Source organism: Panthera pardus, unplaced genomic scaffold (genome assembly GCF_024362965.1).
Source record: "Panthera pardus isolate Hobbes unplaced genomic scaffold, ASM2436296v1 HiC_scaffold_10, whole genome shotgun sequence".
In the NCBI taxonomy this organism is placed as follows: Eukaryota; Metazoa; Chordata; class Mammalia; order Carnivora; family Felidae; genus Panthera; species Panthera pardus.
The window spans coordinates 66,375,602-66,389,103 of NW_026526655.1; the positions used below are offsets into that span (position 1 = coordinate 66,375,602).

Genomic DNA, 13,502 nt, shown 5'->3' on the forward strand with positions numbered 1-13,502 from the left:
TATTTTTTGCCCTAAACAGGAATCAGCTGTTGTGGAGTGCAATATAATCCCTTTTAGTGGGAAGTGGTATTTGGAGGCCACAATTTGGGCATTAGTAACTCTTTGATGTTTATATTTTTCTAGATTTCTTTTCTAGGCACTTTGTATGAGTGGGAGGTAGTGGAGTATCGATATAGTATATTAAATATATATATATATATATATATATATATATACATACACACACACACACACACATATATATTTGGGGATGTTTGTAAAATAAAAAATAGACTATAGTTTTTAAGCTTGATTTTTATTTACTTGGTATTTTGTGGATATTCTTTTATATCCATTCAGCCAGATATACGTAATTATTTTTTAACAAAGTACACATCCATAAAGTAAACATATAAGTAGTTGATCTTTCCCCATTGATAGCCATTTAGGGGTACACACACACACACCCCTTTTTACACATATAGGTATATTTCTGGAGGATCATTTCTTAAATGAGGGATTGCTGAATTAAAGGGAATCATATTTGTTAGGGTAGGCCGAGCTCCTATAAAATAGATCTAAACACATAATAGAATACTTTTTCTGCCATATGTAATTGTTTTGAGTGGGTGTAACTTTTGATCAGTCAGCCTTCCTCCACACTGTCATTCAGGGACCTAGGTTCTTTCCATATTGCAACTCTGTGATGTCCTAAAACCTCATGACGTTGGTATCCAGCTGGTAGAAAGGGTAAGAGTGTGGCGGAATCATTCCACTTTCCTTTAAAGCCCAGGCCTAGAAGTGGGCTGTCTCCCGTGGGCCACATCTAATTGCAAAGGTAGCAGGAACATGTCAGCTAGCTATGTGCCCAAGCAAATGAGGAAAGAATGATTTGAGGAGACAGATGGCAGTCTCTATCTCGGGTATGCATGTTTGAAATTTGCAAAGACACTACCAAATTGTTCTTCTAAGAAATTGTACTAATTTATACTCCCATGAGTACTCTCCAGAATGCCCCTCCCCCATCCTTGTCAACTCTGGCTATTATCAGTGTGGTGGTTTTGTTTTTAACGATCTGGTAGAATAAAAGTGGTAGTATCTGGTAGAATAAAACCGTATTTTTATTTTCATTTCTTTGATTATGTTGAAATTGAGCACCTGCATATTGCTAAGGCTATTTTTTCCCCTGTAAAATGACTGGTCATTTTTTTCCCCATTATTCCCTGTATTTCAAATACATTTTTATATTTTGGGGGGCATGTTCTCCATCACATTTCTTTTTTGATAGTTTTCTTGGCTCTTTTTCAATCGACTGTCAGAATTAACTTACCAAGTTAAAAAAAAAAAAAAAAGAAACCTTCTAAGATTTTGGTTTGAAATGCATTGAATCTATAGATTATTTGGGGGGGGGGGGACCTTTTTAACCAAAAATGGGTTGTTATCATGTGGCAACTATTGGGGCATAGCAAACAGCTACAAATCTCAGGTCTTAACAATAGTAAGCACTCATTCCTCACTTTGGTAGGGATCATCTCGGGTCTGTTGGCCTCCACCGGCCCTGCCTGGTGTTCTGCTTCAGATTTTAGGTCCATCTGGGTGGTGTGGCACTTTATTGCAGTTTGGTCTCTGGTCAGCTCTACGGGTGTTCTTCTTTGGGCTCAAGCTAGAGAGCAGCAGCTACCCAGAGGTGAGCTCGTCTCCGTGGTTATAGCAGAGATGCAAAGGGACAGGCAGAAGTATCCAGTGCCTCTGAAACTTTGGTGTGGCACACTGCCAGTCCTGTTCACATTCCATTGACCAACATTAGGAAGATGTCCAAGTCCACAGCCAAGGAGCAACAAAGTACATGTCAGCATTTATAGGAAGAACTCACTTTCGTGGCAGAAGGTATATATTCTTGGAAGGTGGAAAATTGAAGCTAATAATTCATTGTACCACATCATCCATAATAAGAAACCTGGTGTGTTATTACCCCATTTGTTCATTTCTTTTTTAAATGTCCTTGAGCAAAGTTCATAGGAATTTATATAGCTTTTGCATATTTTTTATTAAGTTTATATCTTTTTTGGGGTAAGGGGAGTTGTTCCTATTACTAATCAGATATTTTTCCATAATATTTTCAAATTTTTTTTGTCACATAGGAATCTGTTTTAATGTTGTGAATTACATTAAGAGACTTTTAAATATTTAACCAATCTTCTCATTCCTGAAATTCTTGTAATAAATCTTCCTGGTTAAGGTGAATTTTTCTTTTAATATACTGTTATGCATGGTTAAGTAATACTTTATTTAGGATTGCCAAAGAATTTAATGAGACTGGTACCATCTATTCATATCTTTTTAAAACATATTAAAGACTAAGAATCAGTACTCCAGCAGTGCATAAAGACTAAGAATCAGAGATTTTTTTTTAGCTTAAATAATGAGGTTGATAATTTTCATAAAGGAGATTTTATTTTACTACTTAAAATTCTTACTTAGATAATGGAGTAGTCAGACCAGCAAAATGACTTTTTCAACCTTCAAATAAAAGAAAGCACATTAAGTTTATTTCAACATTAAGTGAAATGTTTTTCTGCAGGTTAATGCTTCAAGATAATCAAAATGTGGAAGCTCTAAGAATCCTGGCTCTTTACTATTTGTGTAGGGAGGGGGACATAGAGAAGGTAAGTTGTATTGTACTATTTAAGTTTCCTGTATTAAAAAATCTATAGTTACACACACACATATGCACATATATAAGAGCCTTCAAGAGCTCTTTTAGAATGTATTACATGGTACTTTTTACTTGATTCCTAGAAATACACCTTAACAAAGAGATGAGCTTCTTAAATCAACTAGTAAAGCAAAAATATTGTATAGTTAAAACTACCTTAAAAATTCCTTAAATCATTAATTATAGTATATGTGGTTTTCCACATAAAACCCCAGTACAGTATTATATACATGATTAATGTAACTGATGGTGCTAGGTATGGAAGAATATATATACAAAATATGATTTGTAGTATTTTTACAATTTAACTGTGTTTGCATTATTTAAATGGGCTTAGGATGAAATCCCATTGGACCTTATAATAAGGTACATGTTTCTGTAGTAATGAGCACATTGATTATATACTGAATTATGGAATGCCAAAATCCAGTTTGAAGCAAATAGTATTGTAACAGGTAATAGATTTGAATTGTGTTTAGTCTGGTTAAATCAGTTAATATGATAGCAACTAATAAATTTTTCAGTAAATACCATAAGAATTTCAGTAGGGGTGCCTCTTCAGTAAATTTTCCTGGCATTGAAGTTACTTACCATAAGTGTCTTAGTGATTTTTCTAATCTAGAGAATATTTTAAATATAAACCAGACTATATAAGTAATTTGAAGTCCGATCTCATACAATAGTAATGTTTATACTTATGTTATTATTCATATCTCATGTGTGTCATGAATTAATTATTGGAGAGGGAGCTTGGCATATATAGTTAATTGAATATTATGAGTATCTTTACCTACCCAAAGAATTCCATTCAATAACAGATATTTTAAAAACACATTTTAAAACTCAATTCTTTATTCATAATTCTTGAGCCTTTTAAAAGAATTTTTGGGGCGCCTGCACGGCTCAGTCAGTTAAGCATCTGACTTTGGCTCACTCATGATCTCACAGTTGGTGAGTTCGAGCCCCGGATCAGGTTCTGTGCTGACAGCTCGGAGCCTGGAGCCTGCTTTGGACTGTGTGTCCCTCTCTCTCATTCTGCCCCTCCCCTGCTCATGCTCTCTCTCAAGAATAAATAAACATTAAAGAAATTTTTTTTAATTAAAAAAAAAGAACTTTTAATACATTTTGCAACATAGATGATTTCACTGGAGTCAAGAGGGAATTTGCAAAAGCAAACATTTTTTAAATGATAATATTTATTCGTGTATATGTCATGTATTCTTTTTTTCTTTGTTATTTTAAAATTATACTGGATACTTTTGTTTTAGGCTGCCACCAAGCTGGAAAACTTAGAAAATGCATTGGATGCCACGGAACCACAAAATGCTCAACTTTTTTATAAGATCACAGTAGCCTTCAGCAGAACTGTAAGAGTGCCTGCAATGTACCAGAGTTCTGTATCTGTAGCTGGGAATGTAAAATAAGTCACGAAGGTTGATGCACCAAAAGGCATATGGCCTAGAGTGAAAATACCCTACATATATAAATATGTGATAACATTCCTAAGAAAATCCGTTTGGAGGAGATAACATAATTTCTCACCAACCATAAGAAGACATCATAAAGGCTTCATGGAAGGCTTTGTTGAGCCTTTAAGGATAGGAAAGTGGTAAATTCCAAAGGAAATGGGAAATCATGTATTTTAATCAGAGCGTAGGATTTATGATTAGAGTTATTCTTTGTTTTGTTTTTTAAAACTACAGTTGACCCTTGACTGACACGGGTTTGAACTGCATGAGTCCACTTAAAGCAGATCTTTTCAGTCAATACAGTACTGTACTGTAAATATAGTTTCCTTATTATTATGATTTTTTTAATAAAATTTTCTTTAGCTTATTTTATTACAAGAATACAGTATATAATACATATAATGTACAAAATATGTGTTAATAGACTATGTTATCAATTAGGTGTGGTCAGTAGTAGAATATTTTAATAGTTAAATATTTGGGGAATCAAAAATTATATGCAGCTTTTGAACTGTGCAGTGAAGGGTGGAGGCCAGCATCCTACCCCCATGTTATTCAAGGGTCAGTTGTATTTGAAAAAAAGTTTTAACATAGGTAAGAGACAATTTTGGTGGGGGAAATGGTTGGGATCTTTTTGTTTTAATAATAATAAATGTTTTTATTACAACATCCAATAAGAAGAAGATAATCAGGAATGGAGTAGAAAAATACAGCAGAATCTCAAAATCAATACAAGGAATGGAGGATTGAAAAGTTAATTAAACTAATTCCTTATTTAAAAAATAAGGAAAAGGTACACATAAGTAGATGAAATAATAGATAAACTGAAAGAAAAAATCAAGGATATCAATTGTTAAATGCCATGAAGAAACTGATTCTTTTGTTAAAAAACAGATTGTCAGATTGTGTGAGATTTAGAGGGGAAAAAAATCCCTGCTATTACAAAAGTTTGAGTTAAGGAAGATATTTACCTTTTTTTATTTATTTCATTGCCAGATCATTTATTTTGATTAGTTTTTAATTAAGCTTAAAAAATTCAAGCAGTTTAGAATTTTACTCTTAAAAGTTACTGTGGTAGGGGCACCTGGGTGGCTCAGTCAGTTGAGTGTCCCGGCTCTTGATTTCAGCTTAGGTCATGATCTCTGGGTTGTCAGTTGGAGCCCCACATCTGGCTCTGTGCTGGCAGCACAGAGCCTGCTTGGGATTGTCTCTCTCCCTCTCTCTCTCTGCGCATCCCCTGCTTGCGATCTCACTCTTTCTCTAACATAAATAAATAAACTTTTTTTAAGTTATTATGTTAGAACATTATGTACTTATTTTAGTAGAGTAGCCATTTCTTGAACTATTTTTGAAGCTTTTATAACAAAGATTCTAATGCATGATCTTTTTTTTTTAAGTTTATTTATTTTTGAGAGAGAGAGTGTGTGTGTGTGGGCACGATCAGGGGTTGGGCAGAGAGAGAGGGAAAGAGATTCCCAAGCAGGTTCTGTCCTGTCAGTGTGAAGCCCAGTGCGGAGCTCGGTTCCATGAACTGGGAGACCCTGACTTGAGCCAAAATCAAGAGTTAGACGCTTAACTGAGTTACCCAGCTGAGCCCAAATGCATGATCTTTAAAAATATTTGCCCTGAAACCATAAGAGACTCTTAAATATAGAGAACAAACTGAGGGTTAATGGGGAGGGGAGGAAACAGAGGGGAGGGAAAAATGGGTGATGAGCATTGAGGAGGGCACCTGTTGGGAGGAGCTCTGGGTGTTGTGGGTGAGCAGTGAAGCTTGGGAATCTACTCCCGAAGCCAAGAGCACACTCTATACACCATATGTTAGCTAACTTGACAATAAGTTATATTTAAAAATATTTATATACTACCTTTTTCCCATTAAAAAAATAAATTAGGAGAAAATACAAAGAAGAAAGTAAAAATACTAATGATCTCACCACGGAAAACTTAACATGTTTAACATTAAAGTGTTTATCCTTTCTCTGCACATATACACAATTTTTAATAAAAAGAGATGATATTATAAAATAAAATAATAAAAAAATGAAATATTTGCCCTGGTGGTATACCTTCTCCTTAGGGGGAAAGCAAATCCTTGTCCTAGGTTTTGATTTGATAAACTACATATATATGTACATATACATATCTGTAACCTTAAAGTAATGATTTCCTCATCTAATTTATAAAACAATGATAAGACAGTTTGAAAACAGTCTTAAAAAATACACTTGTGTAGCATCTTTAGAGTATACTTTCCAGGAAGCTGTTGTTTAAAAGCAGTGTTCATGAGGATTTTAAGTTCTGATTAGATGTAAACTCTTTCTTGCTGCACTGTCCAGGTAGTAAATGGAGAAGTTTTATTTTCCTTTAGTTATTAAATCTTTTTTTTTCATTCTATTTCTATGAAGTACAAATAGTTTGTATATTTAGAAAAAAAATAATCCTCCCACCTGAGTAGAAGTGTTTGACTTCTAAATTTTTTTTTCTTTTTAGTGTGGACGAAGTCAACTCATTCTTAGAAAAATTCAGACATTACTACAACGAGCTCTTGCTTTAAACCCTGAACAATCAGAATTTGCTACAGAACTTGGATACCAAATGATTTTACAAGGAGACATGAAAGAAGCATTGAAGTGGTATAATACCGCCATGAAACTGGATGAAACTAGTGTCCCCGCACTAATTGGTATGACAACTGTTTCTATAAGTGTTCCTCAGATATATATACATAATAATTCCTTTTAATACCTGCTATTAAAGAAGAAAATATGTTGTGGTTTTCTAAAATCAAACTGTCCTCTACTATCCACAATAGAAAAAAACATAAATCTTTAAAAATAAAGTTTTCATTTTTAAAAAATTTTTTTATGTTTATTTATTTTGGAGGGGGGGAAGAGAGAAAGAAATCCCAAGACGTGGGGCTTGAACTCACAAACTGAGATCATGACCTGAGCTGAAACTAGTCGCATGCTTAACCAATTGAGCCACCCAGGCGCCCCTTTTTAATTTTACTTGGTTTTAGACAGAGAGAGCATGAACTGGGGAGAGGGGCAGAGGGAGAGAGAGAGAGAGAGAGAGAGAGAGAGAATCGGAAGCAGGCTCCATGCTCAGCACAGAGGCCAACCCAGGGCCCAACCGACTCGAGTCGGATGCCCAACCGACTCGAGTCGGATGCCCAACTGACTCAAGTCGGATGCTCAACTGACTGAGCCATCCAGGTGCCCCTAAAGTTTTCATTTCTTATATAGTATCTTGCGATAATAAACTTTTATGGGGGTAGTTCCCATAAATTCTGAAGTCCTTAGTAACTGATTTTATATAGGTACAAAGCTGGCAATTTTATTTCCTTTTATTCTCTTTTTCTTCTTTTTTAAATCTGATGTAGTATTTATGACTTTATTGTATTTTATTATAATGTATCAATACTTTAATATATTATGGGGGGAAAAACCTATTTTATTAATCCTTGTGTTGTTAGCTTGAAGTGTACATACCTGAATGGATGTGGACTTTGACTGTTTTTGTCCTATTTGGCTTTAGGAGTTATCCGATGTCAATTAATAGAAGGGCAGTTACAGGATGCAGATCAGCAGCTCGAATTCCTTAGTGAAATTCAGCAGTCTATTGGAAAATCTGCGGTACAGTATTTTATTTTATCAGATCGTATAGATCCTAGCTACTGTTTATAAAATATGAAATTTTTTTTAGTAATAGTAATGGCTTTAAAAGACTAATATATGATAATTTTAATGTATGATTGCATTTACTAACTTACCTCCTTGCAGAATTAGACTTTAAGTAATCTTGTATAAGAGTCTAAAAGTTTGGCGCACCTGGGTGGCTCAGTCGGTTGAGCGTCCGACTTCGACTCAGGTCATGATCTCACAATCCGTGAGTTCAAGCTCTGCATCAGGCTCTGTGCTGACAGCTTGGAGCCTGTAGCCTGCTTCAGAGTCTGTGTCTCCCTCTCTCTGACCCTCCCCCGTTCGTGCTCTGTCTCTCTGTCTCAAAAATATATAAGCATTAAAAAAAATTTTGTTTTTAAAAAGAGTCTAAAAGTTTGTCCAAGCTAATACTTAAATTTGAATAAGTATTGCACATAAATAGCACTTCATATGTGTTTGAAATCTAAGTAGAAATAAATGGCTTTACAACTGAATGGGATAATTAATGGCAACTGCTTAATTTGTAGGAATTAATTTATTTACATGCAATTCTTGCTATGAAGAAAAATAAGCGACAAGAAGAAGTTATTAACATGTTAAATGATGTTCTGGACACTCATTTTTCACATTTAGAAGATTTACCACTTGGCATACAATATTTTGAGAACTTAAATCCTGATTTCTTACTAGAAATTATTACAGAATATCTGAATTTCTGCCCAATGCAGGTAAGTAATTCTGGGACTTTTTTTCAGTGAAAATATTTACAACATCATTTACACAGTGTTTTATGAATGTGCTAATAAATTGTCTTTCACATATTAGATTATATCTGCATCTTACAATGGTAGTATTCGTATCTATATTAGTTGAAATAGTTTTTAAGTCAGAATATTTATGCCAATGACGGCTATCAAGTAATAAATGTTTTGGTTTATAAATATTCACTTGTAGTTCATAGAATGTTAATATCTTCACTTCAGGAGAAATATTAGAAGTTGTTTAAGTCAGACATTCATGTAATACTTGAATCTACTCCATAGCATCTTTTTTTTTAATTTTTCTTTTTTTTTTTTTAACGTTTATTTGTTTTTGAGAAGAGAGAGACAGAGCATGAGTGGGGGAGGAGAGAGAAAGAGGGAGACCCAGAATCTGAAACAGGCTTCAGGCTCTGAGCTGTCAGCACAGAGCCCGACGCGGGGCTCGAACTCACGGACCATGAGATCATGACCTGAGCCGAAGTCAGATGCTCAACCGACTGAGCCACCCAGGCACCCCTGAATCCACTCCATAGCATCTTAAGGGCCCATCCAACCTTTGGGTACACCTAAAAGTGCAGTTCTTACTGTATAACTATAACTGTTAGACTGCATTTCCTGTGTTAAATCAGACTTAACTTCATGTCAAAAAAAATTCACCTGTGTCCTAGTCATCCTCCTGCTCTCTGAAGTGGCACGGGCAAGTCCAGTTACTTAGCCAAAGCAAGGGTTATTCCTCATTCATAAAACAGACCTTCAGATTTTAGAAATTAGTTTTCATGTTCTCCCTAAACAAGTCCAGGTTTTTAGCCATTTATTTTTATATGACATAGCTAGAACCCTGCTCGTGGGCCTGAGGATAGCCTTTCTCCTGTTAGTAAGCTCTCCTTGAGGTCACTAGTCCAAATGTGGGTTTGGCCCTGGCAGATCCTCTTCTCCCTAATTCTAGATGTTCTTCTAGCTTCTTTTGTGAATCATACGATATTATCAACCCCTATTGAATTAATAGTTAACTAAAGTCTTTTGATCTATTATTCACTGTAACTTAGGACCAAACTGTAGACTGTACATTTATCCCTGTGAAACCTTATCTCCTCAGACTCCTCTCATAATTCCAGATTACCGTATTATTTTAGATCCTGATTGTCATCTATTTTATACAGATCTTTAGTGTCATCCAATATCTGCCTTATGCAGCACTGAGTAGAACTGAAAATGGAGCCTTTTATTGAACTACCAGAGAGTTGTTTCCAAACTGATGTGGATCCGTTAGTCAGCACTTTCTTATTACGACAGTAAGCAGATGACTTTACGTTATATTCAGCTCATGCTTCAACACAGGAATATCATAACAGGAAGTGTCAGATGTTTCATTGCTAAAAGCATAATTCTTAGCATTCTCCCTGATTTACAGCTTCCATAATTGTGTTAATAAGGAAATGAGGATAATGGCCTTTCTTTAGGGAAGCCATGCGACTTTTGTTGATCACTATGTCATTTTCTAAACTTGTATAAATCTGTTTTTTTTTTTTTAATTAGCCCTTTGGGGGCACTTGGGTGGCTCAGTCGGTTAAGCATCTGGCTCTTGGTTTTAGCTCAGGTCATGATCTCATAGTTCGTGGGATCGAGCCCCACTTTGGGCTCTATGCTGATAGTGCAGAGCCTGCTTGTGATTCTGTCTCTCCCACTCTCTGCCCACTTCCCCCCCCCCCCCCACCACCCCAGCTTGTCCTCTCAGGCTGTATCTCAAAATAAATAAATAAACTTAAAAAATAATAATAAATTAACCCTTCTGGAATAGGGTTGATCCAAGTCTTCCCTGTCATGATGTGCTTTCAGTTGCTTAGAATTAGAATGCATTTTTCAGTACTTGTGCAATAATCAGAATTCACTCAATGAATGCTTGTAGAGTACCCAGGACTTTGCTTGGAGCTGGGGAAGTAGTTGTGAAAGGATAAAGTACAGCCTTTGTCCTCTATGAAGCATATATATAACTAGCAGGAGGAGACAGATAATATAACCAATTATATGGTGTATTAGAAAATCTCAGAAGAAATAGGTGATAATTTTTTTAAATTTTTTTTAATGTTTATTTATTTTTGAGAGAGAGAGGGAGAGCACAAGCAGGGGAGGAGCAGAGAGAGAGGGAGACACAGAATCTGAAACAGGCTCTAGGCTCTGAACTGTCAGCACAGAGCCTGACGCGAGACTCGAACCCATGAACTGTGAGATCATGACCTGAGCTGAAGCTGGACGCTCAACCAACTGAGCCACCCAGGCGCCCCTAGGTGATAATTTTAGATAAAATGATCTGGTTAGGCCTCATTAAGTGGTAAAAGTTGAACAAAAACGTGGTGTTCATGTGGAGATATGGTATAGATTGTCTCAGTCACAGAGAACAGTTGTGCAATGGCCCAAAGGCCACAAGGAGACTAATGTGACAGGGATGGAGTGAGGAGGAGGTCACAACAGAGAAAGCAGACCACGTAGGTCCTTAGAGGTGTTGTCCCTCCCCTGGCATCGATTCTGAGTACAGTGGGGAGCCGCCAGAGGGTTTACAGCGTCATCTGACTCAGTAATTTAAAAAGGATTTCTGTGGCAGCTGTGCTAAGAATTAACTGTAGGTGGAGCAAGAAATAATGTGTTAAGTGGCAATTGTGTCCCTAGTCCACAACATTTTGTGTTCCCACCCACCCCCCCCATATAACCTTTGTCAGCATGGCAGCACCTAATTAACATTCATAATGGTGTTTCCATGGGGAAATATCAGAAAGGCAGACTTGCCTCTCCAGTTCTGTTCCTTGCCCCTTTTATATTTTGTTTTTAATCAGACGGATGTTATCTTAGAGATTGTCCACGTACAATTCACTCTGAAAGTGTTTACAGCAAAAATGACGGTTGTTCTCAATAAATAACTCTTAGCAGGTGGTAAAGAACCTTTGCCACCTATATCACCTACACTTTCGCTGTTTTCAGTTACACTGAAAAAATAAATACTTTTGAAGAATTTACTCTGTATTCATACTATGTGAAAGAGTGTAAAATTCTGATCTTCAAGGCACATAAAGACCCTAACCCTATAAAAGAAGCAAAACAAAACATGAAACTACTTTGGAATTGTATAAGATAATGTAGGATGCTAAATTTTATTACGTAACTTATAAGTGCTGTAGAAATTTAAAGAAGTTGATGTATTGTAGGCATCAGTGGTCATATTTTGAAATAATTTTTGAGTGCACATTTTTTTGTGACTCAACATAGTGAAGAGATGTGGTAGTTTCTTTTCAGTAGTCACGTCTCATTGTAGGAGTGATTGTAAGACACTATACTCTAGTTAAAAATATATATGTGTGGACGGGCACCTGGGTGGCTCCGTCAGTTAAGCGTCAGACTCTTGACTTTGGCTCAGGTCACGATCTCTCTGTTTGTTAGTTTGAGCCCTGCATGGGGCTCTGCACTGACAGTGGAGAGCCTGCTTGGAATTCTATCTCTCCCTCTCTGCCCCTTCCCCACTTGGTCTCTATCTCTCTCTTGAAATAAATAAAAATAAACTTAAAATAAAAAAGAGTATATATGTATGGAGTGTAGGGGGACGATGGGGAAGATTATTTTTCAAATTAAGGACACAGCATCAGTAGGTCAAAGCAGGGAGAATAAACGTTTGATATTTAAACTAATATCACATTTGTAACTTGTGAGTGGGTAACCCTTGGATAAAGATTGGTTGGGTAGACAGCCATTAAAACAATAAACAAATGTTATAGTACTGTTTTAGTTACCATATTCACTATGTATTAATAAAAAGAGGAAAAAAAATCCTTTGAAAGCCTTTGACATGCCAGGCAGAAAAGCAGAGAACGTGAACGTGTGAGACATTTGGTATAATACACATGAGTGTGTTCTACCCTCTGACTTCTAGGAAAAATAATTTTCTAGAAACTGAACTTACAGTACTCTAGGGGGTAATGCAAGTTACTGAACTGTGTAAATCATAGGCAGGTCTAGAATTAGAACTACATTGCCTTGACTCTCATTTCCAGCAAGAAGTTCTGTCTCTCAGTTATCTTTCCTTTGAGTATGTTTCCTTGACAGTTTTTGAACAAATATGCTCCTTTCATGTTATCAGATCAGTAACTGTAATAACCTCATAACTGTTTTGCTGAATAAAAGCCATTACATGGGCTGTTCACAGATCCCAAGGGGATAAATTAGTATTAGTCATGTTATAGGAAAGATATTATTGCAAAAATAGAATAAGAGAAATTTTGGGAAAATAGGTAGTTTTGCTAGTTACACTAAAATTTAGTATGTTTGTTTACTTTTAGCTAAATACTAATATAATTATAACATGATGTGCTAATTTGTTTTGTTTAGCCTGCAAGTCTTGGGCAACCTCTTTCTCCACTTCTCAGACGTTGTACCTCAATTCTGGAGACTATAGTAAGAACTGTACCAGGTCTACTGCAAGCTGTCTTCCTTATAGCAAAAGTGAAATATTTATCAGGTAGAATATAACTTAAAAACTTAAATTGACCTTTTAATTCTGATGTTGATAAAAACAAAGGTATGTTTAAGCACTCCACATACTTGAAGAATAGTCACATAAGATGCATTTTACTTGTGCACAAACAAATAATTTTAGTCCAAAATAAGATTGTGTAAAATTGCATTAAATTATTTTGTGTTTAATTCTTTATAAATCAGCATAAATTTTCATTGTTCAAGTGAATTGACAGGAAAAAGCAGTTGTACCATTTACAAAAAAGTCCATCAGATGGTACTTAGATGGCAATAAGAATTCATAGCCATTAATCCATAGTTGACTCATTGGTATAGCCAGATGCAAAGTTTACCAGGTTTCAGGCCTTTATGAAATGTGTTGATTAATTCCTGCTTAGTTTCTGTGATTATGTAT

The 13,502-nt window shown here is 35.7% G+C and overlaps 1 protein-coding gene across 1 annotated transcript in view; it reads left to right on the forward strand.

The window, feature by feature from the left end:
• The window catches only part of TTC21B (tetratricopeptide repeat domain 21B), an 82,833-nt gene that overhangs the window by 16,060 nt on the left and 53,271 nt on the right, over positions 1-13,502 (forward strand). The window contains exons 7-12 of the mRNA XM_053908064.1: positions 2,561-2,645; positions 3,964-4,062; positions 6,658-6,850; positions 7,705-7,802; positions 8,357-8,557; positions 12,962-13,091. Of these exons, the coding sequence (XP_053764039.1) occupies positions 2,561-2,645; positions 3,964-4,062; positions 6,658-6,850; positions 7,705-7,802; positions 8,357-8,557; positions 12,962-13,091 (806 nt within the window). The remainder of the gene's footprint in view (positions 1-2,560; positions 2,646-3,963; positions 4,063-6,657; positions 6,851-7,704; positions 7,803-8,356; positions 8,558-12,961; positions 13,092-13,502) is intronic.